This window comes from Malania oleifera, chromosome 11 (genome assembly GCF_029873635.1).
Source record: "Malania oleifera isolate guangnan ecotype guangnan chromosome 11, ASM2987363v1, whole genome shotgun sequence".
Classification (NCBI taxonomy): domain Eukaryota; kingdom Viridiplantae; phylum Streptophyta; class Magnoliopsida; order Santalales; family Ximeniaceae; genus Malania; species Malania oleifera.
The window spans coordinates 79164140-79188837 of NC_080427.1; the positions used below are offsets into that span (position 1 = coordinate 79164140).

Consider the following 24698-nt stretch of genomic DNA (forward strand, 5'->3'; position numbering starts at 1 on the left):
ATTTACGCTGACATAATTCATAACTTAAAAATTACGGCATTTACGCCGGCATAATTCATAACATAATAAACATAAATTCTTACACTATTTAATATAATCTTAAAACCATAGTTCCTGTACTGTTTTTAGGATTTTCCTGAAAACTACTATAACATGCTTATCTTGGATAAATCATAATATTTCAATATAACATAACTTTCATGGAAATATTATACTCATGCCGCACAAATGTAAGTAGCCTTCTAAATTCATAATTTGTTCTGAAATCATATTTTCTTATAAAATATGTTAAAATCATTTCCCTGTTCAACAACAGTATTTCTAAACATAGTTCTATAACATACATATTTTCCTGAAAATAAATGTTATTTAATAATAAATAATTTCATGAAAAAGATTTACTTAATTTATTCCCTTACCTAACTTACTGAAAAGCCTACAAAATTAACTAAACCTACTCCTGTGGTGTTCCCAGCTCAACACCTTGAAATTACATTTTTTCCAACAAAATTTCAGTATTATTCTATCTAAAGCATTTTCCTAAGTCCATAAACACCAAATACCTTATAAAACTTAAAATAACCAACTTACCCAGATTTTGGGATGGTGCCCAAGTTGGCTTAACCAACGAACTACCCCAGCAGACTTGAAGAGAATCTTCGCAAGAGCAGCGTGGCGGCTTTCGATCATCGAATTGGCGAAAGATGAAGCTAGAAATCTAGAGAGAAGGAGGGGGAGACAAAACTTAGAGAGAGAAAGAGTTTTGCATGAAAAATTCACGTTGAAATCCCAAGGTTAGTGTATTTATAAAATGTAGATTCATCGATGAGACACGTCACCTTGTCGATGAGTTCATGAAGGGAGTTCGTCGACGAACTCAAAACCCTCATCGACGAAATTCAGGCTCTGCTAAACCCCTCTCAATAAGTTCTCATCGACGAGACGAGTCCACGTCGACGAACCCAAGAAGGTTGCTTGTCGATGAGCGCCCTGCGTTCTTCGACGAGATTCTGCTGAATCCCTTTTACAATTCTCTCTTCCTCCTTTCTTTTATTATTTAATTACTATAATTCTTCGGATCTCTACATTGGGTGCGGCCAAGAGGATTCTTGGGTTGGATATTTGAAAGTATAATGCTATAGGGAAATTGGAATTATCTCAGGGTGGCTTTGTTGTCATAACCGTAGGAAGATGGTGGTTATCTTAGGGTGGTACACCAGTGGCGAATTAAAGTAAATAGTCTACCGCTCAGTACTCAAGGAAGAGCGATGATGTTTTAGACATGTCAAAGGTTTCCTATGCCAATGCAATGGCGTACTTTGGCGGGCAACAGAGTGATCTGTCAGTTGTGAGATTCATGGATGCAAACTATATAGGAGACTTAGATGATAGGAGGCCTACAACAGGGTATGTTATGGGAAGACCTAATTGTTGGAAGTCCAAGATACAGTCTTAGGTTGCACTAGTTACAATTGAATCAGATTACTTGGCAGTGGCTGAAGCTGTCGAGGTAGCACTGTGGTTTAGAGGATCACTCGAGGAGCTAGTTATTTAGGTAGGTGGAGCTCCTATTACCATAGACAAGTTCAAGCGTCGCTTGGACTTGGTTTACATCTCCAGGTGTTAGATTAGGGACGGTCTCAATCTACTATCTTGGGTGGAGCAGCGGGATTATGCTTTCAGATTTCTCTTAAGTGGTGAATATTCGCCAAGGTGGAGATTGTTGAGGATGTGGCTCATATTTTGAGTGGAATGCGTGCATCGAGAAAGCATCATGAAGCGAGGAACAAGAAAGAAGTTTGCATGAAGGCAACCGTCGCCGGTTTAGTCAACGATTTTAGGTAGAATACAGGGAATTCTTCTCGGCTTCAAACCGTCGATGATTACGCTTGCACACGTCACGAAATTTCAAATTGAAGATTAGTAAATTGTGAGATTTTAGAGGATTTTCCTCTGAGGGATTGTTATAGAAGTGTTTTAGATATAGTAGAAGTCTTACGTACACATAGAATTAATATTTAATCAATATTATGTAATCCTTATTGGGTAAGCTTGATGTAAGCTTCATTGTGATAGTAAAAAATAGGCGCTGCTCCTATGGACATAGGCAAATTGCCGAACTACGTAAATCTTGTCTTTAATTCATTGTTTTCATTTATTCTCATTGTTGAGTGATTGCTAGTTCCGTATAGTTCATCGTTGAGTGCTTGCATTACTCGTTCTGGGTTGTTTTGAGTGTGTGTGTTTCCATTGCACATTCGTATCAACAATTGGTATCAGAGTGCCAATTGTCACTGAAAATTACCTAGGAAAGTTCTATGGTGGGTTTATAATAGAAGGAAGTGTGCAGTAGATACACTGATGTCATTGAGGATAACTATGATAGAGTAACAATTAGATTCAGGACTGCAAAAGAGTGTAAAAAATTTCCAATCACAATAAATGTACATCAAAGTTTTACTTTTAACCCTTTTCACTTTAGTGAGTGATGAACTCACCAAGAATATCCAAAACAAGATCTCACGGTATATGTTGTTTGCAAATGTTATTGTTTTGATCAATGAAAGTAGGAGTGGAATAAAATCCAAGTTATAATTATGGAAATCATATTTAAAGTCTAGGTTTTAGGATAACTAGAAAAAAAATAGAGTATGAAATGCAATTTCTACTAGAAATAAGACAAAATGTATAAAGTAAAATTTCAACCATGTAAGGAAGATTATTGGAGATAAGATTAAACTTGAAAAACAATAATTAATAGCACTAGCAGATTTTGATATCATGGATCTATTATGCAAATGTAAGGTGAAATGAAGAGGATATAATACATAGAACAAAGCAAGTTTGGTAAAATGGAGTGCATCGAGAATATTGTACAATTATAGAATACCTTTAAAATTAAAAAGAAAGATATATAGCATGGATATAAGACCAGTCATGTTCTATAGATCAAAATGTTGCACAATTAAAAAACAATATATTTAAAAAGTAAAAGTCACCAAAATACAAATGTTGAAGTGGACAAGTAGTATAACATTAAAGATTAATTAAGGAACTAACATATTCACAATAAGTTAGGCATAGCATTGGTTGAAGACAAGTCACAAGAGGATAATTTTGATGATTTGAGCATTTAAAGCCCATGTCAAATGATGTATGGTGAGTAGTTAGTTATTGTTATGATATTTGAACGGATAGGACTCAACTCAAAACAATATTGAATGAAACAATGAGGACAAAGCTAAAAGTTGCTAAAAGTTGTTCAAGCTAGCCAAGGTCATCAAGGAAAATGCCCTCAGCCAGAAAAGGGGGGAAAAAAGGATTCTTCTTGTTGTATTTGTAGATTAAAAAGCAAGTTGGAGTTGGGAGGGGCAGTCATTTTGATTGGCAAATCTTTAAGCACTTCCAAAAGTATGAGTTCAGAATCTTTTTATTTTATTTTATTTCACTACCAAAAATATATGAAATAAGAATCCTGTATGTTTTGTTCGTCCTAGAAATTTTATATATTGGCCATATAGGATGTCCTAAGAATCTACTATGCCCTAAAAACATTCTCATTTATTTCAGAACATGAAAATTTCATGAAAATAGCATTCCATATTCTATACAATCCAGGCTGATAAAAGAAATGATCAGCATATTATTTTCCATCATAGTTCATTCATCTTTTTTTCGTCTTTGATTCTCTGCAAAAACTTTTGTATGAATTCAATTGTAGCACATGGATCCATAATGGGAACAGATATGTGCCAAGCACTTGCTATACAAAATATACTACAACAATCATCAACAACTCAACTTCACCATTGGATGATTCATGATGTTACATGTGCACCAAAGGAAAGATAAAAGTCCTGTATCCTTGATTTTTCCATCAACTGCAAGGAGGCAACAGCTCTCCCTCACGTATAATATAATGATGGTTCAAACGAGTAGATCATAGTGGTTATTACCACTGTATAGCAGCCTAACAACTTTCTTGGGTTTCCCTTTTCTTGAACCCTTGCTGAAGTTGATTCCATAATCTGCAATTGGAATAAAACCAGAGCCCCATCCGCCCTTTCTATGCTGCAATTTTAGAACCATGACATTATTTGATGAAATAGTATTGTGTTTAATAGTTGAAACCAAAAAAGGAAAAGAAGTTAATGGTTGAGAGAAAAAGAAAAGAAAAACAAAGGAATGCTGCTATTTTAGCGCATAAACAATGCTAATTGCTCCAAGCAGATGTTTGTCTCAATAGCATGGTTCATACTTCATAGCCCCCAAAGTATATTTTGTTGAAGTCAGCTACACAAATATTCATAAAAAACTATGAATTCTCTTCAGTTAAACCGCAATATTGCATATATCCATTAATGCTTCTCATTCCCTTCTTATATATATGGCAGGCATTAAATCAAATTCTCATTGAACCATCTTCGTAAATGAGAATTTTTTGTATATGTAGAAAAGTCCCTTTTTCTATTAAGACTATCAGCGCCAGTTTGCACTTTCTATTCTTATCTTAAGTTTGCAAGTTGCACAAAGTCACTTTGGCTTACTGAGTCAACTGCACCAATGATGAATGTGACAACTATATCCATCCTTTTTATCTGTCACTTTTATCACTGATTGTCAAAAAAATTTAGGATTGGTAAGCAAACTCTACTTGACTAAGAATGAATGTGGACTAGAAATCCAACTTAAAATAATGCATTTCACAAATAAATACAATCAATCTCAATGTTTCTAAGGGGAAAACATACCTCTTGCTCTGGGATGTACACAATGATTGGCTGGTGGCACAATTTTGACAAAACCTGAGGCGTATCAAGTTATCAGTGAGCATATGATGTTTGACCAAGTAATAGAAAAGAAACGACAAAATTCTTAATTTTGGGGAAAACACGCACAAACAAAATAAAAATAAATAGGCAAAACAAGCACACCTATGGTGAATACAACAATGTAGGCATTGTAGTGTGCAGTGCAAAAGTGAAAATAACAGATTATTTTTCTCCTCGGGGCAAGGCCTGTAGCAGATGTCACTATAATCTTCCATGATGCTGAAACAGGAGCATATCCTTAATTTAAGATGTATCCTTGTGGCATTTGATATTTTAGGACTATAAGTAAACATGGGAAAGATTGATATTGTTTCCATCGAGAATGAGGTCAATGGACAGAAAATGGCTCAGAGTTTGGGTTGTTGCTTGGTTCATGCTTCAAACTTATCACAATCTTGGGACTTTGGGGCAAAGTTCAAATTCCAAAGATAAAAGAATGTCGGATCCAATTGTGGAGAAATTTGAAAGAAGATTTGCAGGATGAGATGGTAAACTCTTGTCCAAGAAAGGAACAGCATGCTATCTGCCCTTTTACTTGATGTTTCTATTCCCTAATCCAGAACTGCAGAGAAGATTGAAAACATTCAAAGGATATTTTGTCGGCCAACTTTGAAAAAGCTCCCAAGTATCATCTTGTGAGATGGAATTTGGTTAAAGTTCTTTTTGATGGAGGATTGTGAGTTATTGACCTGTAAGTTATGAACATAATCTTCTTGGGCAAGTGGTTATGGGGATTTATCCAAGAAACAAGAAAAATTGTGGAGGAAAGTGGTGGTCACCAAATATGTGCAAAGCTACAATGGAGGAAAGTGGGGTTAAAGGCAGAAGAGAAGACAAGGATGAATGGATTCATAGAAAAACAAAGGCAATCCATAGTTAAATCCTACCACTCTTTGCTTCACAAAAATATGGGAGGATAGAAGGAAAAAATGGTTTTTCCTTGGAAAACCATTACCCAGTCGAAGATCCCATCTGAAGGTCCATTTATTTATTAATTTGCTTGGGAAGCATCTTGTGATGGAGTACTGGTGGAGAATAATTTAAAGAAAATAAGGCTACGGCCTATATGTGGTTAATAGATGTTTACCACATAAAGAGGAGGAAGAGTGGTCTGTCACTTCACTGCAAATGGGAGAAAATCTCTGGTGCCTGATTTGTGCAACAGTGGGAATCAGTCAGGTTGTTCGTTGCAGGAAGAAGTTGACAAAGAACTAAAAGCTTGAAGAGGCTCAGATTGTAGAAGAATGAATAATAAAATTGGGGATACCATTCTGCTCACGCTCATTTTTTATTTTTATTTTTTTTTATTCACATGGGAACTCCAGCTACTGATAAGCCCTTTGGACCCCCCAGTGTGGCACCAAACCCACAGGTCAGCGACCTTCCCCCCTGATGCGCCTCCCAATGTTCATCTGGATGCGGTCATGGCTTATTCACACTTGGGTAACTGGTTGGAAGGAGAGAGGGCATTTGATGGAAAAGAAAAATCATTGGAGAACAAATTTTTTTATGTTACTACGATGCAGTTATGGCTGGAAGGAGAGATCTGCACAGATTTTCATTGCTTTTTAGGTTTTGTAGAGAAAATACTACGTTCCTTCTATTTCTTACTTCTGCAATAAACTGGTGACACCCCTTTGGAGTCGCAGTTATGTTTTTTTTTCCTTTCATCTCCTTTTTAAGGGAATGCCAAGTGCCAACACCATCTCAAACACTATAGTGCTTTGATGTTGACTTGTTTTTTTTTCTCCCTTCTAACTGTTTAACAATAGGAACTCAGCTCCAAACCCTTCTGCAGAGACACTTTTACCACCAAGCTCCAATGGCTTTGGTCTACTCTGGTACCAAATGTTAGATTACCACTTTCCCTCAAAGCTTAAGATGTTAGATGGTGGGCCAACAATGTATATCAAGCCTTAAAACTTCCTCACGTGTGCTGCCTGGTTGCACATGGACAGATAAAACAAACAATTAATAACTCTCGTTGTTAATTATTGGCCAAAATTCATGTTAGATTAGAATAATAAATGCAGGCAATGAGACTAAAACCCAGGACTTCTTGACAACCATGGCTCTAATGCCATGCTAGATTGCCATTTTATATAAAAGCTTAAGCTGTTGGGTTGTGGGCCAACAATGTTATCAAGCGTTAACACTAATTATTAGCCAAACTTTTTGCGAATCATTTAATTTCAAACCAACCAAGCTCAACTATTCAAGCTATTGAAAAATTACAAATTAGAAACTTTTTCTGATAATAAAGGAGATAATAAGAAAGATATTGATCAACAACAAAAAGAACAAACATCCAACAATTTTTTTTTTCTTATTGCCTTCATGCACAAATAGTTGCTTTCCATTTCCAACTAGGGTTAAGCATTGGGCAGGGCAGGGCAGGCCAGTATGGTTTGGTCCAGATTCACTTTCAGGCCTAAAGATGCTTTGCCTAGGCCTCACCATTTATATTTTAAAAATATTTAATGCATATATAATTGAAAATATATACTTTTAAATTAAATTATCATACTGAAGCCAGGCCAGGCCATGTTCAGGTCCATATACCTCTCCCTAGGCCTGCCTATTTTCGGGTTGTCCAAACCTGCCCAATCCATGCTCAGGTATAGAATTCCAACTTATATAAACAGCAAAGTCTTGACCATGATGATATATGTGAAGATTCACGGAATCTGAGAATACACAAGCACATGAAATGTTTTTGTTTTATCAATTATTCAATTTTTTCCTTCTTGTTCCTTTAAAAAATGAGTTCTTTTTTAAAAAATCTTCCCTTTTACTTTTCCTCAGGCAATTCAAGTTCTTTTTAATTTCTTAGAACTATGAATCTTTCTTATAAAGAGTAGGTTTTGTTTTTACTTTTATTAAAATTTCAGAAATACACCATAGCAATCATATCCATTGCTCTGAGCATAGCATAATCTCCACTCAGCATTTTAGAAATGTTTTGATCTTGTCTTTCTTCATCATTATCATGTCTTGAGAGAATTTCGAATAGAAACTTTTTATATTCATGTTTGTTTCTCGGTGTTATAATGATGGCAGGTTTGGGTGGCATGTTTTATTGCTGTGCGGGTAGTTTTGTCATCAGACTATACCATATAAAGGAAACTCCCTTGTGATTGGAAGTGAAATTCCAAAATACCTCATAATTTTAAAACCAAATTCAATATATCTTATTCTCTAGGTTATTTTAGGAATTTTGCTGATAACTTCTCTCAACCACCTACTTATAAATTCCCTAATCACAAGTTGCCATAGGCCTTGTTAGTGGGACATAAATTCAAACACAAGGTAACTTTTTCACCACAAATCATGTCTCAATACAATTTCCCTCATTATAAACTATTGCGTCATTTTATTGAGAAGAATTTTAAAAGTAAAAATAAGCCCAGAGTGCATTGATAGAACAGCTGTCTGGGAGAAAAGCTATTGCTATGATTGAACTCCCTAATGAACTCTTAAAAAATTTACAAATTCCATAGCTGTTTAAAGAGTCAATTAGGGTTTCATACCCTTTTCTCCCCAGCCATGTGCAACCCTTGTGTGGGTGCTGTGCGTTTGTGAGTGCTTGTGCTGTGAAGGCAGTTATTCTGCAATCTGCTTGATATGTATTAGAGCCTGCACCTCCTTCATGGATCTGTCCCAGATTATTTGTAGTTGGGGTTGGTCTTGTGAAGCCCTAGAGTGACTGCAATCTTCCCTTGTTGCAGGCAGATTGCTGAGTAGTGACCAAAACAGTCCATATCAGAGTTTCTGGTTATTATGAAGGTGCTGTGTGGTCAAACATTTCCTGTTAATTGCAGTTTGGTGGTTGTGTTACAGCAGTTCATAATTTTGATTACATGCTGTATTCTCTATCTTTCTTTCTTTTTTTATATTTTTATTTAAGTATTTGTATTCTGCTGCTCTTTCCAGGCGCTTGAGGACCTTTTAACTGCTGCAGCATATTTGGAGCATCGCAGTCAGAAAAGGTGTACGTCGATGCAAAATGCAAGATTCAGCACTTGCTCTAATCTCCTCAATTCTCTTGAGCGAACGTTTATGAGGATAAAGATTATGAAGAATGGATGGAGAATGAAATGGTCCTTTATGCTAGAAAAGCATGGAGTCAAGAGTAGCAACCAATAGGATGTTTGATGGGACTGCCAAGGTTGTTTGTGATGATCTTCATCAGAATCGTGAGATAAAGAATCCGAACGACAGACATGACTCAAACAATAATTTTTTTTTCTTCTTGTGGAGGTTTGGCTAAGAAAATACATCAATCAAGTATTACGAGTTTATGAAACTCTAAAACCATGTTGGGAGGAAGCGTCCACTCCCCTTCCCCTTCCCGCCCCTCCCCCCCCCCCCCCCTCTCTCTCTCTCTCTCTCTCTCACTCTCACTCTCACTCTCAAAACACAAAAAAAGTGGGTTGCAAATGAAACACAAGTGTAAATTTAATGATTACCTTCTTGTTCCTTCTGTACTTTAATAAATCAACCAAACAAAGGGAGGTAACCACCACACCATCATTTTTATTCATTTCCATTCACTTCCTCTGAAAACCTTTCCATTTCCTTGCCCTGTAACTCCCAAATATAATGTAAATGGCACATAGTTTTTGCTCCAACATTTCGTAATCTCAATTCTGATTATAACAAACTATTTGGGCTAATGACATTTGAGTTTGAGTTTATTTATTGAAGGGAGCTTGAACATTGAAAAGTTTTTCTTTTGTATTGCATTTGTAAGTGTTAGAATAGGCTATTTCAGTAATTATGTGGTGTGGATGGCAGTATTTCTCTGTCATCTTCTCTTCCCTTCTCCATCCCTAATTCTACAACATGGCATCAGAGCATTAATCTCCACTAAATCTGATTTATCTGAGTTAGTTGATTTTGGATACTCCGTTTTTCTTTATTTCCTTATCTTTCCTTAATTGTTCTCAAATCAGAATGTTTGGTTGGTTTGAGAGGCATCCAGGCGCCAGGGACACTCGTCCTCTCCGCTTTAGGATGCACAGCTTCCTTTGTTAGATGCTGCATTTGTTTGTGGTAGTTTGCTGATGTGAAGTTAGTTGCATTCTGGTTCTGGTGTACCACTGTTCTGATGTTCCATTGGCAGGCTGTGGCATGATGAGGCTATTTTGATGCTGCACCTGTTTGTGATTGATTGCCTGCAATCTTGTATCAGTTTCTGGTTGGTTTTAATTGGTGTTCAATGACACTATTTCTTGTTTTTACTTGCGTTCACTACTAGTTGCTGCCAGCCATAGTGCCTGTAGCTGCCGACAAGTTATTTATTAAGTGCCTGCAGTGCTTTGTTGTGGTCTGCCCTGTTCTGTGTGGTCAGATGATTCCTCCTAGAATATTGCAACTTCAGTTCTGCGGTCATAGCTGCCCCCTGAAGTTCTGGACATTTAAAGGTCTTAAGGTCTCGAGTGCATGCTGCCTAATTCAGCATTTTCGCTGTTTTATTCATTCTTGATATCGGTGTCTGCTGATTGTAATTTATTAGGGTTGGTTTTGATGGTTTCAACAAGGATCACTTCTGATACTGCTAATATACAGATCAGAGCCATCAAACTGGTCGGATCCTCTAACTACTTCTTGTGGTCTGAGGCAGTGCATGCGCATATTAACATAAAGGGAAGTCCAAGTACTTGCTGCATTCATCTTCCCTAAGGATTATGAACATTGAAAGTGATGTTTCATAGAACAATCGAGGCAATATGAGATAATCTTCGTAAAACCTTCTCACAAGATAAAAATCAAAACTACTGTTTTGACCCATATGAGAAATTTTTTAAATACAACCAAGAAGATAGGTCCATCAGTGAGTATTATAGCACACCTAAACTGTATGTGGGAGGGAATCAATTTCTATCAACCGGTTGGTTCCGACGTTGAGATGATTAAGAAGCAACAGGCAGAGTTCGGTGATTCTAGTGTTGACACTTCAAGAGCACATAGCCACCCAATGAAGACGGGAATACATCATCAACCATGTTTCTAAAGGAGTATAACAATCTTGTCTGCATGGTTCAATAACTCCAATCTCCGTCTTCTACATCTAGTGCTACTGTGGCCAATCCAGTTATACCGAAGCTTCTTGCCTCTTCATCCTCCTCACCATGAATTCTTGATTCAATTGCCACCTATATGACAAGTAGTCTTAATGTATCTCAGTCATTGAAACGCACTAATTTACACTCTAAGGTAGCTCTTGCTGATGGTTTGGTTACACCAATTTCTGGTTGTGGCAATATTCTTCCATTTACTTCTATCCCTATTTCCGCTATGTTATATGTTCCTAAATTACACTTGAACCAGGTATTAGTTAGTTAACTAAATCTTATAATTGCTCCGTGACTTTCTTTCTATCTCATTCTATTATTTAAGATTTCCAAACCAAGAAGAGGATTGGTGGAGGGCTTGAGAAGGAAAGAATTGAAAAAACATGAGGATTTTGCTCCAATAAGAATACAAAATCACCATGACCAACCTTCTCCAGTATAAGATTTCTGGACTTGCCTCCGATCTGGACTGTTTTCCGAAGGACATCCTTCATCATTATGTTCCTAAATCATTCAGTTAAGAGGCTGCCGAAAGAATTGAGAAAGAGACGTGGGATTGGTAGCCATGAGACACAGAGACAGGGACAGAGTTATAAGACGGAGAAAAGTTACTCTTGCCTTTAATCTTACAAAATGACACTTAAGCCCAAACAGCTGATAATGCTTTTGGCATGTAGATTATAGAGATTATATAGACTCCGGGGACTCCGTAAAACCATGATACAAAACTTGTGAATATGATGTGATCATTTTGCTGCTATGAATATGCAATTTGACTACAACTTAATCATGTGTTTCATGAGAGAACAAAACATATCAAATTTGACCAACATTTTGTGAGAAATATTGTTGAGATAGTGGCTATACTATTTGTAAAGTCCACTAATCCACTGGAACATTTGTTATTGACGGTTTTTTTGGGACCTACTTTTTCTGCTTGCTGTATCGAGCTAGGGGTTCGTGACATTTTTACACCTTCACCTTGAGGGAGAGTCTAGAAGTGGCATGTTCCAACAATATGGCTTTATTGCCTGTAGGGCTACTTTGTATCTGATAATAACATATATGCATTGGTCGCTTGGGACAAAAACGCTTTGGTGGAGAGGAAGCAATAAATTGGGGTTTATCAGGATCAATGCTACGAGCTTCTAGAATAGAATGGGATCTTCGTAAAATTGATCATTATGCGGGATGAAGATTGGGTGAAACTAAGTGGAGGTCCGAACGGACTGATGTTGAAGAATCAATGGATGAGTTGTGGTTAGGGATCAAATGCCACTCGAACCCAGAGCTAGCTGGTTCTCCCCGATACAATTGATCTCTGCTGGCCAACTCTACTTCTTCCTCTCCTTCTACTTCTTTTCCTTGTTTTTATTTTTTCCAGACTAACTATCAGGTTCACAACACTTGCAAAATTTGGGCAAGCAAAAATCCTCTTGCTAGAAATTTTGATAATGGCACATGCACACCTAAAAGCCATTACAAACATTTTATTGGGTTGCTTTTTAGGGTTAAATGCAATGCAATATTATATCTCCAACATGCAATCCATGCAAGTTTTAAAAAATTGGCATTTTTTTCCCCGCTCTACCAAAAAACGGTTCCAACACAAATTTTCATCTTCAATAGTCCAAATTGGTGTTCATTTTTTTCTCCATATATTTTTGGACAAAGATACTTTTGAGCCATAATGGATTAGAAAACTCAAAAGCCAGTTTGTTTTTCAAATTTTTTTTGTTATAGATTTTTCACATATTCTGCAAACAAATTTTATTAAAACTATCAAATTTGAGAAGGGAAAGATTACTCGTGGCTCTTGTTGCTAAATCATTTTGGCTTTTTGGGACATTTAAAGAGGATTGCTCTACATATGGATTCTTCTTCTTGCGGTTACTTGACCACTTTATACCAGTTTAATTTGGGTTAAAAAAAAGGATGAAAAGATAGTTTATTGGATTGAGGTTTTGAGGACTAGGGATTCTTTTGGGAATAAAACTCTTTTGGTCCCCCCTGTGGTAGCTGGGGACTTGTTCTTTTGGAATTACCTCCCTCATAGAAATTCACTGGCAAAACTGAGAAATTTGGGGATAGATTTGAACTTCCCTTAGATGTATTCAATATCAAACAAAAACATAATACTCTTTGCTATCTAGCAAATATTTTTATTTATTTATTTAGATTTTTATTACAGAAGGGCTCAATTGTAAATTGACCAGCTACGTCAGGGTTGACCCTCGTAGGTTTGATCCTGTGAGGAATCCAGCCCTAGACCTCTGAGTTGACAGCTCATCCGGAGCTCCCTTACCATTCAGCTACCCTATAAAGTATAGAGTCTTGCAAAGATGTATTTATCACAAGATTTTGAACAACTTTTTGTAAAACATCTATAGCAGTTCCAAAATCAATACCGTCACTATGAAATGCACAAAACTAATAAAATCTCTCTTTTTGATTAAATAATTTTGCACAATTGCACTCCATCTCCTAGAAATAAATTGAGCGAATAAAGAAAATGACCCAAAAAAAAAACACAGTGAAATTACTATATTTCAAGTTGCAATCCCCAAAGAATTTACCAACTATTTTTTTTAGATAATAAAAGAAGATACTTAATATTAAAAGAGAAAGGAATGACAATCAAGAGAGGGCAAGGAATCCTCATAAAGAAACCAAAAAAGCAAAATTTAAGAAATAAAACAAAATAGAAAAAAAAAAAAAAAAAAAAACCACTTGAGAAAATGACATATTCAATATATTAAAAATTGATTTTTAAAAGAAAAAACAGGCTTACTGGGTGAGATTCAGAACATGGTAATCAAAGAAAACTAACCAGTAGCTCTGATTCCCCTCCCCAAAAATCAGGTCGCCCAATCCGTTGACAGTAACTACAGAAAGGAATTTAGGATGCTTTCAACCATTTCCAGAATATAATAAAGCACAAGCAAAAGCACCAAAAACCAATTGAACTTCTGCAACTAGTGAAAATTAAAAAGCCTCACCGTTTCAAAGGCTCCTCAACCGTAATTGCGACTAATGCTTCTTCATACTGACGGCGCTCTTTATCATTTTCACATAGAACCTCTTTTACAGCCATACGTATTTCATCTGCACTGTTATGCACCAAATAAGAGTCCGCTACTTATGTTTAGGGAATATCAATGTCATGGTGATGTTAAGAAAAAAAATAAAAAAATAAAAACAAAAACAAAACAAAAAAAAAACAAAACAAAAAATAGAACAAAACAAAAGATGGACAGTTCCTATAGTGGTCAGGGCATAAAATACCAGAAAGCTTTTTCTTTAGTTGAAATTATTAATTAGAGGAACTTATATTAGAAAAGAAGGAAACTACAATACTTCAGAGGATAATAAGTACTCATCAAATTAAAAAAAATCAAATAAAAACAAACTAAAACAACAAGGCTCTCTAGTTTCATTGCACATCAATAAGCTGAAACCCCAGAAACAAATTGAAAACAAAACATAAAAAAGAAACCAAAAAAGGAACCCTGCTCCACACCATCTGTGGATCCATAATCATCCCCTTCGAAACTCTAGAATTATGCTCCAATCAAATACTCCAACACAATAGCAGAAGTAGCACATCTCCAAAGTATTTTCACTTATGAGAACCAAAACCCTTAACTTTGAAGATAAATTCCAAACATGTCAAAAGGCCTGCACCAAATTCCCCAAGAAAAGGGGAAAATGTAAAAATAAATGAGAATTAGTTCACTAGGTAGGAAGCAGAGGAAACAAAGAACTGGGGAGAAGCTCTTAAAGGTCATCTTAACTGGGAGCCAGTCATTAGTATTGATCCTGTCAAGAATGGAAAACCAAGCAATGCACTGAGTTTAGATGGAGTTTTGGCATTCCAAATCAAGTAGTATGTCAAAAACCAAGAACCATTGTCATCATGAAAGAGCTGATCGAAAAAAAATTTGCAAGAAAACTCCTTCACCGTCCAAAATCCGAACTCTACAAATATGAGAAGGAATAAAAGAATCTAACACCCCCAAGAGTTGGGTCACCTCTCCAGCTTCCTTCATTCAAACTCCTCCTGAAATAGAAATTCCAAGAACCAATATCCTCCTCAAGAACCAAAAAATTAGAACTTGGAGCATTATAAAGACAATTTGAGAGACTATAAAGGCAAGGAAACACACTTTAAAAAGGTACAGCCCAGTCCAAAAATCATCCCCTACCTAAACTCTCTCCCCATTGCCCTCATGGAATTTAACATTTTAACCTGAGGAAAGAAGAATTGGAAAATCTGAAAATGAGCTTCCTGGGGCTCCTATGAGTAGCATTAATATTAAATACTGAATTCAGCATCTAACCCATTCTGTTCTTTTCCAAATTTGCTGTGAATTACCTTATGCCATAGGATCTAGGCTCGGTTTTATAAGACGGCTATAAAACCGTTTTTTGGTTCAGAATGTTGGGCACCTAAGAAACATGTACAAAAAGTAAAAGTTGTGGAAATGCGAATGCTAAGGGGTAGATGAGTGGTATAACATTAAAAGACAAAATAAGAAATGTGCATATACACAATAAATTTAGGCATTGCACCGATCGAAGACAAGATAAAGGAGAGGCAGCTTAGATGGTTTGGGCATTTGAAACACAAGCCTAGTAGAGCACCTGTGAGGAGGAGTGATCTGAGATGAAAAGGGGTAGGGGTAGGCCTAAAATAACTTGGATTGAAGTAGTCAGGAAGGATTTAACAACTCTAAATCTAATAGAGGAAAATACTTTTGATCGGATGAATCAGTGGAAAAGGAGTTATGTAGACTGAAGGTTTGTTGTTGTTGTCGTTGTTGTTTATAGGGATCTAGGCTCCAAAGAAAAATGCCAAAACCATTTCCATGCCAAGGCAATTTTCTTGGGAAACTAGGTTACCCAGGCCCAAACCAACCTCAATTAGGCTAACAAACCTTATCCTAACCAAATGGTACCTCGCACCATCCTCCACTCCTAACCACAAAATATTTCTCATCAACTTTTCTAAGTTTTTTGCAACAATAACTAGGGCCATAAAAAGAGCTAATTTTTTTTTTTTAAATGGCAATGAAGCCTCAATCTACTTGCACCCTTCAATTCAGTGCCTGACCCTTCAGGAACCCCAAATGAGCTCCAATCCTTTTGCAATACATCCCATCTGATGACACATCAAAACAAGAGAGCAAATCAATTCTCTTTACCTCTCCTTTGTCTCATAGAGCTGACAGCCCTACTTTATATGGGCTTAATTACCTAAAATTCAATCCTTAATTCTGGACTTGAAATCACTTCTTCTACTACCTTATCATTTTCTATCTCCTCTAAGAAAATGGGTCTGAAATGTCCATTAATATTCTCTTCAAATATTTTTTCCATTACTTTCAGGCCCAATAGTCCATTCCTTATCACTCAATTTGTGATGATCTGACCCACCCAAATTTAAATTTGAATTCCTCTTCTCAAACTGAGTGCGCCCCCACCCCCCCCCCCCCCCCCCCCCCCCCCCAAAAAAAAAATCATGCCAACTCTCCTCCCTGGTTATTGGAGATACAAAACTGCCCTACCTGCCTTGTGGGAAAAATGACAATGTTATCTCCAGCTACACAAGGAATCTGCAACTCCACAATTTCCATTTTTGATTTGCACTTCTGCTGGGATTGTTCTGTTTCCAAAACTGATATTTAATCCAGCACATATAAATTCCAATCTGTTATGGTTAGGCCACCAATTGGATTCAAATTTCCTAACGATTTAAGCCCATCTCTGTAAGAATTTGCCACTCAATGGCGCAAGTTAAGCAGAACATCTGACCCTGCGAACCACCATTTTCCGTTTAAAGTCTCTGCCTCCTTCTTGTTTGGAAGACAAACAAGAACAGGGCACTGTAAAGTTCTCAACTAGAGCCTTACCAAATTCCTCTACCACCAAGTCATGCCTCTCTCTCTCCACTGAGATCATTCTCTCATTGCACAAGCTATGCAGAATTGTGGATTTTGCTTTCGGCCATCTGAAACTACTGCTACACTCCCAAGAGTTAATTGAATCCCTCTCTTCTAGCCATAAAAGCTATCATATTATTAGGTTCTATGGCTTGAACAATACAAAGCAGCCATTGCACACACACACACACACACAAACACAATCCAAATGGACATAGCCGGAGTCATACTCAAGGAATAAAAAAAGAAGAAAATTCATCCAATTGGCAATGCTAAAACCTAAGGGGAGGCCATTCAAATCACATCATTTTAATTGCTAGAATAGAAATTGGAAAAACCCATGAAACTAACTGTTTTCTTCTGCATATACAAATTGAATTATTTATACAACTTCTACTGGTAGAAATTCACATGATTATGATCTCATTCATGGTTATGAGAAGGCACATAAGCAGCAATTAACACATCAGTTCAAATTATGAAGCTGAAGCAACATAAAATTCAAATATGCATAAGCTAAATGAATACAAATACAGACAATGCACCTGCGTCGTCCCTTTCTTCCCTTGAGTTAAGGCATATACCCTTGTTGAAAGCCATTCCTTTGACCTACAACCATAAGTTTACTGATAGTGGCAACAAAAAGAGCTTTGAATTATTCACTACTAGAATATTTAACTTGCCAAATAAATATGTTTAGAAAGGGATAGAATTAAATGTCCAAATAGGTCAAAGTCACTCAATAGCCTACAATGATTTTTTAATAAATTCTAATATCTTTCCTACATCAAGAACTTCCTTTCTTTCCTTTCTTTTCTCCCAAAGACCTAAACAAAATCAAGGATTCTTGTTCCTTTAGCCCTAAAATAATGAAGAAGCAATAAAGATTTTATGGGTTGAGAAATCTTGTTTCTTCAATATTCGTGGATTTTGAATTTTGAATTTGGATTGAAGAATTCTTGCAATCCCTCATTGCTTAAATATTCTTCAATTAATTTTCATTAGCAGCATCAAATTTCCTGCGGCAAAGGGTACGCACTGTAGTATTTTTCAAGCGGTTGTCATTTCCTTTTTATTTTTAGTCACCAGTGAGATCTTCTCCTCTCTTATTATTTCTTTTCTTATTACTATTATTAAAAAATTTTCTAATAGTTGGTTAGTAGTGGAGATTTTGTGTTTATGATTTGTAGGCTTAGTATATGCATTTTTGTGTTTTTCAATTGCAAGTTTTGGAATACACAAAATTTTTCAAAAAGTAATATCGCATGGTTTTTTAATTGTAGTCTAGCTTGATTCACACTCAAAATTGTATGCTTTAAATTTTTTTTTTTTTTTTTAATGTATTTGTATTAAAAATTGTTTGTGGGGTTTCTATTAGTTGTAGGGTGTGATTTAGAAAATTGCCTATGTGGAAAAAGAAAAAAGAAAAAAGAATGCAAATGTGTACTTCGCGTATGTAACACAAATTCTTTTGTACACACAAGCAGTCCCAAACCTGGATAAAATAGCAAGGTTTGTGTTAGGTAGCTGATAACCAGCATAAAACTTTTCAGATCTTATTATCATGGATTCTTACCAAATTCACCTAGGTCAAGGGAACAGACTAGGTAAATATAAAAGGGAGAGGATAAATAAGTTAGCAGAAGAAACTACGATTAGACTAGCAACTTGGAATATAGGAACTCTTATGGAAAAAAGTATGGAAATAGTGGAAATAATGTTTGGGAGGAATATTAACTTAATCAACCTTCAAGAGACGAAATGGGTAGAAGCTAAAGCTAAAGAAATTGAAAAATCGGGATTTAAACTTTGGTACACTGGCATAGAGAAACATAAAAATGCGGTGGGTATTATTATAGACAAAGACCTAAAAGATAACGTAATAGATGTTAAAAGAATAGGGAATAGGATCATCAAAATCAAGATAGCTTTAGGCTTGGAGATAGTGACGTCATTAGTGCGTATGCTCCCCAAATAGGATTAGAAAAAAATTTTAAAATACAATTTTAGGAAGATATAGATAGTATTTTACAATGGATACCTATGTCTAAAAAGACATTCATAGGAGTTGATTTGAATGGTCACATTGGAAAGGATAATATAAGATATGAGAGGATAAATGGAGACCACAAATATGGAGATAAAAATGAAGTCGGTGATATAATCTTAGATTTTGCCATGTCTTACAATTTAGTTATATTGAGTACTTGCTTTATAAAAAGAGAAGAACACTTAATATAACCTTCAAGAGTGCGTGATATAGGACGGGTAAGGGTGGCCTAGTCCTATGGTTTCAACCCTCACACAAGCACATACACTCAAGACACTTTGATTTAAGAACTCAATTAACTAAACACAAACACAATAAATCAAGCATCATTTCACATGTTCTTGCATTTTTAAACGGTGTATGATGTTGTTCAGAAATAAGTCCCAAGAGTTCTTTCACAAAGGAATCAAGTTATATGCAACAAATATGTTATTCAAAATTTCAAGAATTTAAGTTCTATTGTTAGCAAGCAATATTCCCACAATTGATTTTAAACTAGCAAGTATCAATATTGCAATCTATGGATTCAAAGGGCTTATCAAATATGGAATTTCATATTTCCAACAAAGGCTTACAACATAAAATAAGGGTTCAAATAAGTGCTGAGATTATCAAGAGAATTGTTTGGATGACTTGATGTTGCTCAACACAAGTCTTAGACCATGCTAGAAAATTCCTTGGAACAAGCTTTGAAACACCGAGACGAACTCACCAATGTAATGGAGGGGAAGTGGCCGTGTGGGGGATATTTTGGTGTGGCCGTGTGGATGCGTTGGAGGATAGTTAGAGCTCGTCTGAAGTTCTTCATGCACACTTTGAAATATGGATATGTATGCAGCAAATGAAATGATGGATTGGTGGCCTTGGGGTGTAACTTGGTGATGGCCGTGTGGGTGATGGAGGGAAGTTGTGAAGGTGGGATAGGGATAGAGTCGCAGGATAGAATAGTGGTCTCTCACCACCTGATCTCCGAGGAGAACGACGTAGCCTCTCACTACACAATCACAAGAATTGGACAAAACTTAACAAGCTTCACAAAGGAAATACCCTTTAATTCAATATCAACACTTTTCTCTCTACATAGTTCTTACAATGAAGGGATATATATATATAGCTAGCATGGGGGGAAAAGCATTAATAAGCTTAGCTAGCATGAGGGGACAAAGACATTAAACAACTAACAATTCCCACACAAGCATGGGAGACACAAATAATAAAGACACAAACTTACTAGACACATTAATTACTTTTAGAAGTTACTAACAAAATAAATGCTCCAACTTTTTAGACATAATAAATACTAACACAACTTATAACACACACAACTTACTAAGACATGCACATGCAAGCAAGCAAGTTGTCTTGCAAGATTACAAATTAAATATAAAACAAAAGTCAAAGGAAGACCCAATTTCGGGTGAGGCCCAATGGAACAGTGTGGGGCCCACAAGACCGAGTGGGCCCCACATGGGTCTTGAACTCGGCCTTGCTTTGACATCTCTACTCGGGCCTTTCTCACACTGAAAATTCTTCAAATAATCCACTCAAAATCTACAAACAATTATGAACCAGTGTGGACATTGAGAGGTCGTCCACGTGTTATCATGTCGGCAAAGGAAATGTGGACATCGGGAGATCGTCCACATGTCATCATGTCGGAAAAGGAAATGTGGATGTCTGGAGGTCGTCAACGTGTCACAATGTCTGAAAATGACATAGTTAGGGCATGCTGATACCCATCAGTGGGTATAATAAAAACCAAATAGATTTCTTCTTAACTAAGAACGAGGATCATCTATCTTGTAAAGATTGTGAAGTTATTCCAAGTGAAACTTTGGATACACAACATAGAATTTTAGTATTAGATATATATATTAAAAAATGGATGAGAAGGAGTAACATAAATTAACACAAGAGAACTAGATCGTGGAACTTGAAGGGACATAATATAGCAAAAATTTAAAGATAAAATGAACAAATAGTGTGATAGGACAGTAGGAGATAAGGTTGATGCAAATACTATTTGGTATAGAATTGCAAATTCTATCGCAAGGATAGCAAAAGAGGTTTTAGGTAAGTCCAAACCAAAGGAAGATACTCGGTAGTAAAGAAAGTTGGTGGTGGGATCAAAAAGTCCAAAAGGCCGTTAAGACAAAGAAATAGGTATAAAATATGGCAAAATTGAAGAAATATAGAAAATCTTGAAAAATATTTATAAAAAAAAAAAAGCAAGAATAAATGCAAAAAAAGACTATTATTGAAACTAAACATAGATCTTATGATATTTTATATACTGAACTAGATACAAAAGAAGGAGAAAAAGACATTTATAAACTTGCTAGAGTTAGAGAAAGAAAATGCAAAGATTTAGGTGATGTAGAATGTATAAAGGAAGAGAGTGATCATGTCTTAATTAGAGAAGAAAACATAAAAGGAGGCGGCGGAGATACTTTGATAAGTTGTTTAATGAAAATCAAAATGAAAGATTGAATTTGGAAGTGACAAATGAGGAGAAGACAAAAAATAGAAATTTTATTCGCAAAATTAGAGTGCTTGAAATTGAATGGCATTAAAAAATATGAAAAGTGAGAAATTTATAGGACCATATAAAATACCAATTGAAGTTTGGAAATGTGTAGGGATAAAGGAATTGTTTGGTTAATTAATCTATTCAACACCATTATAAAAACCAAAAAAATGCCAAAAGAATGGAGAAAAGTACATTAGTACCTGTGTACAAAAACAAAGGCGATATTCAAAGCTGTAATGACTATCGTGGAATTAGGATTATGAGTCATGCGATGAAATTATAGGAAAAGGTAATTGAACATAGAATAAGATTAGAAACGAAGATTTTAGAAAATCAATTTGGTTTTATGCCTGGGAGATCAACAACAGAAGCTATTTATCTTTTAAGAAATTTAATGGAAAAGTTTGGGGAAAAGAAGAGGGACTTGCTTATGGTTTTTATTGACCTAGAGAAAGCTTATGATAGAGTACCTAGGGAAGTTCTTTGATGGGTCTTAGAAAAGAAGGAAGTTTTTAGTAATATACGGAAGTCATTAAGGATATGTATGATAGAGTAGTGACTAGCGTTAGGATTGTAGTAGGTGAATCTAGAGATTTTCCAATCCCAATAGGTGTACATCAAGGTTCTACTTTGAGTCCTTATCTTTTTACTTTAGTAATTGATGCACTAACTAAGAATATCCAAAATGAGATCTCTTGGTTTATGTTACTTGCAGATGATATCATGTTGATTGAAGATAGTAGGAGCGGAGTGAAATCTAAGCTAGAACTTTGGAGAGCCACATTAGAGTCTAAAGGGTTCAGGATAAGTAGGAATAAGACAGAATATATGAAATGTAATTTCAATAATGTAAGGAGTAGCAATAGAGAAAAGATTAAACTTGATAATTAAGAGACTAATAGCATTGATATATTTAGATATCTTGGATCTATTATGCAAGCTAAAGGGAAAATTGAAGATGTAATACATAGAATTAAAACAGGCTGTGGATAAAATGGAGGAGTGCGTCCGGTCTATTGTGCGATTGTAGAATACCCTTACAATTAAAAGGAAAGTTTTATAAGATGGCTATAAGGCGAGCTATGTTTTATGATTCATAATGTTGGGCAACTAAAAAACTTGTACAAAAATAAAAGTATATATAAAATTTAGGCATAGCACTGGTTGAAAATAAGATAAGGGAGGGGTGACTTAGATGGTTTGGGCATTTGAAACACAAGCCTAGTAAAGCACTTGTAAGAAAGAGTGAGTTAGTTATTGTGTCTAGCATGAAAAGGGGTACAGGTAAGCCTAAAATAACTTGAAATGAGGTAGTGAGAAAGGATTTATTAGTCCTTAATCTAATAAAGGAAAATGTTTTTTGATCAAGTGTGGTAGTTAAGGCTTGGTGTTGTTGTATAAAACAAGAATAGAAAAGACAGAGATTACAACAAGATAATCATTACAGCAATAAAAATAAAAATTCAAATTGAAGAAAATACCTTGCAACTTACCATTTGACATAATCAATTGATTCCAACTAAAATTAAAAATATCACTAATTGCCCACAACTGAAATTCATGGATAAAAATGAATACAAATTAGACTCTCCTCTTTTAATCAACATTTCAGAAGTTCTTAATAATTCCTTTTTAATGTTGGCACATAGCAATTTCATAATTTCTTAGTTCCAACCCAAACACCATTTTTTTGTTCTTTACCCATACATCCTAGCACATGATTAAAGCCATTATTTGCAAAAGGCCAATTAAAATAATAGTGGATAAATTATGAATAATTTTTGCATTTAAGTAGGATTATTTGTTAAAACTGCCCATAGTTAGTAGAAAACACTAAAACCCTAGCAAACCATGTATTCATATAGGCAATCCAAAACATGGGCACATTTTCATTCTAGAACACTAAATCTAGCAATGTAAAGTTTTAATTCAATTTTTTTCACCTAAGGTATTGATTTTTATTAGTTAGTTCAAAATTGTTGCATTATAATTGAATTTTCAGTCATTAATATTCTATTTTATGAAAGAAATCACTTCTAGATTTTCAAATACTTCAGCATCCACCCCAAAATATATAAGTACCACCACATATTTCTCACCAATATATCTATACAAGTGTACCCCTAAAGTTCCACATTTTAGAGCAAGCGTCATACCATGTTCTCATTTCTGTTCCACGAACCAAATGATCCGCATTCCAAGTAACATTGAAACTGCCTTCTATTTGTTAAATATATTTCATCAAAATTACGTTCAACTATATCTTGGGCTTGCTGAATTTTGACTTTGCTTCATCAAGTCTTAGAAGCATCAACTCACAATGGCAAGAAGTAAATTAAATTGACATAAATTATAGCCAGTGCCCAATCAAGTCTGAAACTCTCAAACAATTATAGACACAGTAACCCAGTTCAATTAACCGAATTAAAGCAGAAAATAAACCACATAATACCAATGCCCGAAACAAACATCGTCCGTCCCCAGTGACTTTCTGAACTGAATAATGCTCCAGTTTCTTCAGTGCAGCCGATCCTCCACCTCTTAAAAAGAAAAAATACATTAATAAAAAGGCAGAGAGAGCAAGCATTATTTTTGGGTGTAGGATCTTGGAATTCAAAAAAATAAGAAACCTTACAATGAAGGTCCGATTCTGGCGAAGAACCGAAGGCCGTTGTTTCCAGGAAATTTCTGGGTACCCGGAGTCCAAATTGAAGGGACGGGAGAAGAAACGAGTTCGAACTGAGCGATTCCATCCTTCAGCTGTTGAAGAACGGCGTCTGCAAATGAAAGTGAAGAAGAGAGTGGAGCGATTGCGTATGTACAAAGAATGGTAACGTGGGTCGGCGAAAGGTTTGAAATTACCGTTGGACGGCTCGTCTGCCATGAACATCTACTCTACTCAGAAAGGCAGAACGATGAAAGCGAATCGTTTGTTTTCGTGGGTGGATTCCGAGTAGGATGAGTAGGATGTTACAAGGGTTTGAACTTATCACTTACTCGGACGGCCTTGTGGCACTTCTATCCGAAATCGACAAAGGTGGATGAACCAGCACTTGCTGCCCGTCAGTCCGCCACCTTAAAAAAAAAAAAAGGAAGAATCTTCATTGACCAACTACCTAGTACTATGCAGGCTCATCAAACACACTCTATCTCGTGTTTAAAGAAGCTAAAAGGAGACTAAATAAGGTAAAGCAAGTAACAGAGACATGTACAAAGGTTTTCTCAAGCCAAATAACTTGCATTAAAGTCAAACAAGTTTACTCTTGC

At 35.8% G+C, this 24698-nt stretch overlaps 1 protein-coding gene across 1 annotated transcript; it reads right to left on the reverse strand.

Moving 5' to 3' along the window:
- Positions 1-3620: 3620 nt before the first annotated feature.
- On the reverse strand, positions 3621-24698 carry LOC131168214 (OVARIAN TUMOR DOMAIN-containing deubiquitinating enzyme 3). The gene is made up of 8 exons (XM_058127498.1): positions 24294-24698; positions 24067-24208; positions 23884-23971; positions 17397-17460; positions 13909-14014; positions 13740-13794; positions 4752-4805; positions 3621-4071 (listed from the first exon to the last, which is right to left on the reverse strand). The coding sequence occupies exons 1-8, from the start codon at positions 24319-24321 to the stop codon at positions 3928-3930; spliced, it is 681 nt and encodes a 226-aa protein (XP_057983481.1). The 5' UTR covers positions 24322-24698; the 3' UTR covers positions 3621-3927.

Excerpts from the sequence above, each read along its gene's own strand:
- LOC131168214 (XM_058127498.1), bottom strand. The coding sequence starts at position 24,321 with ATGTTCATGGCAGACGAGCCGTCCAACG. Across the intron at positions 14,015-17,396 it reads GGAAGAAAGGGACGACGCAG|ATGAAATACGTATGGCTGTA; the intron begins GTGCATTGTCTG and ends ATAACAGTGCAG. Across the intron at positions 4,806-13,739 it reads GAGGGGAATCAGAGCTACTG|GTTTTGTCAAAATTGTGCCA; the intron begins GTTAGTTTTCTT and ends GATACGCCTCAG.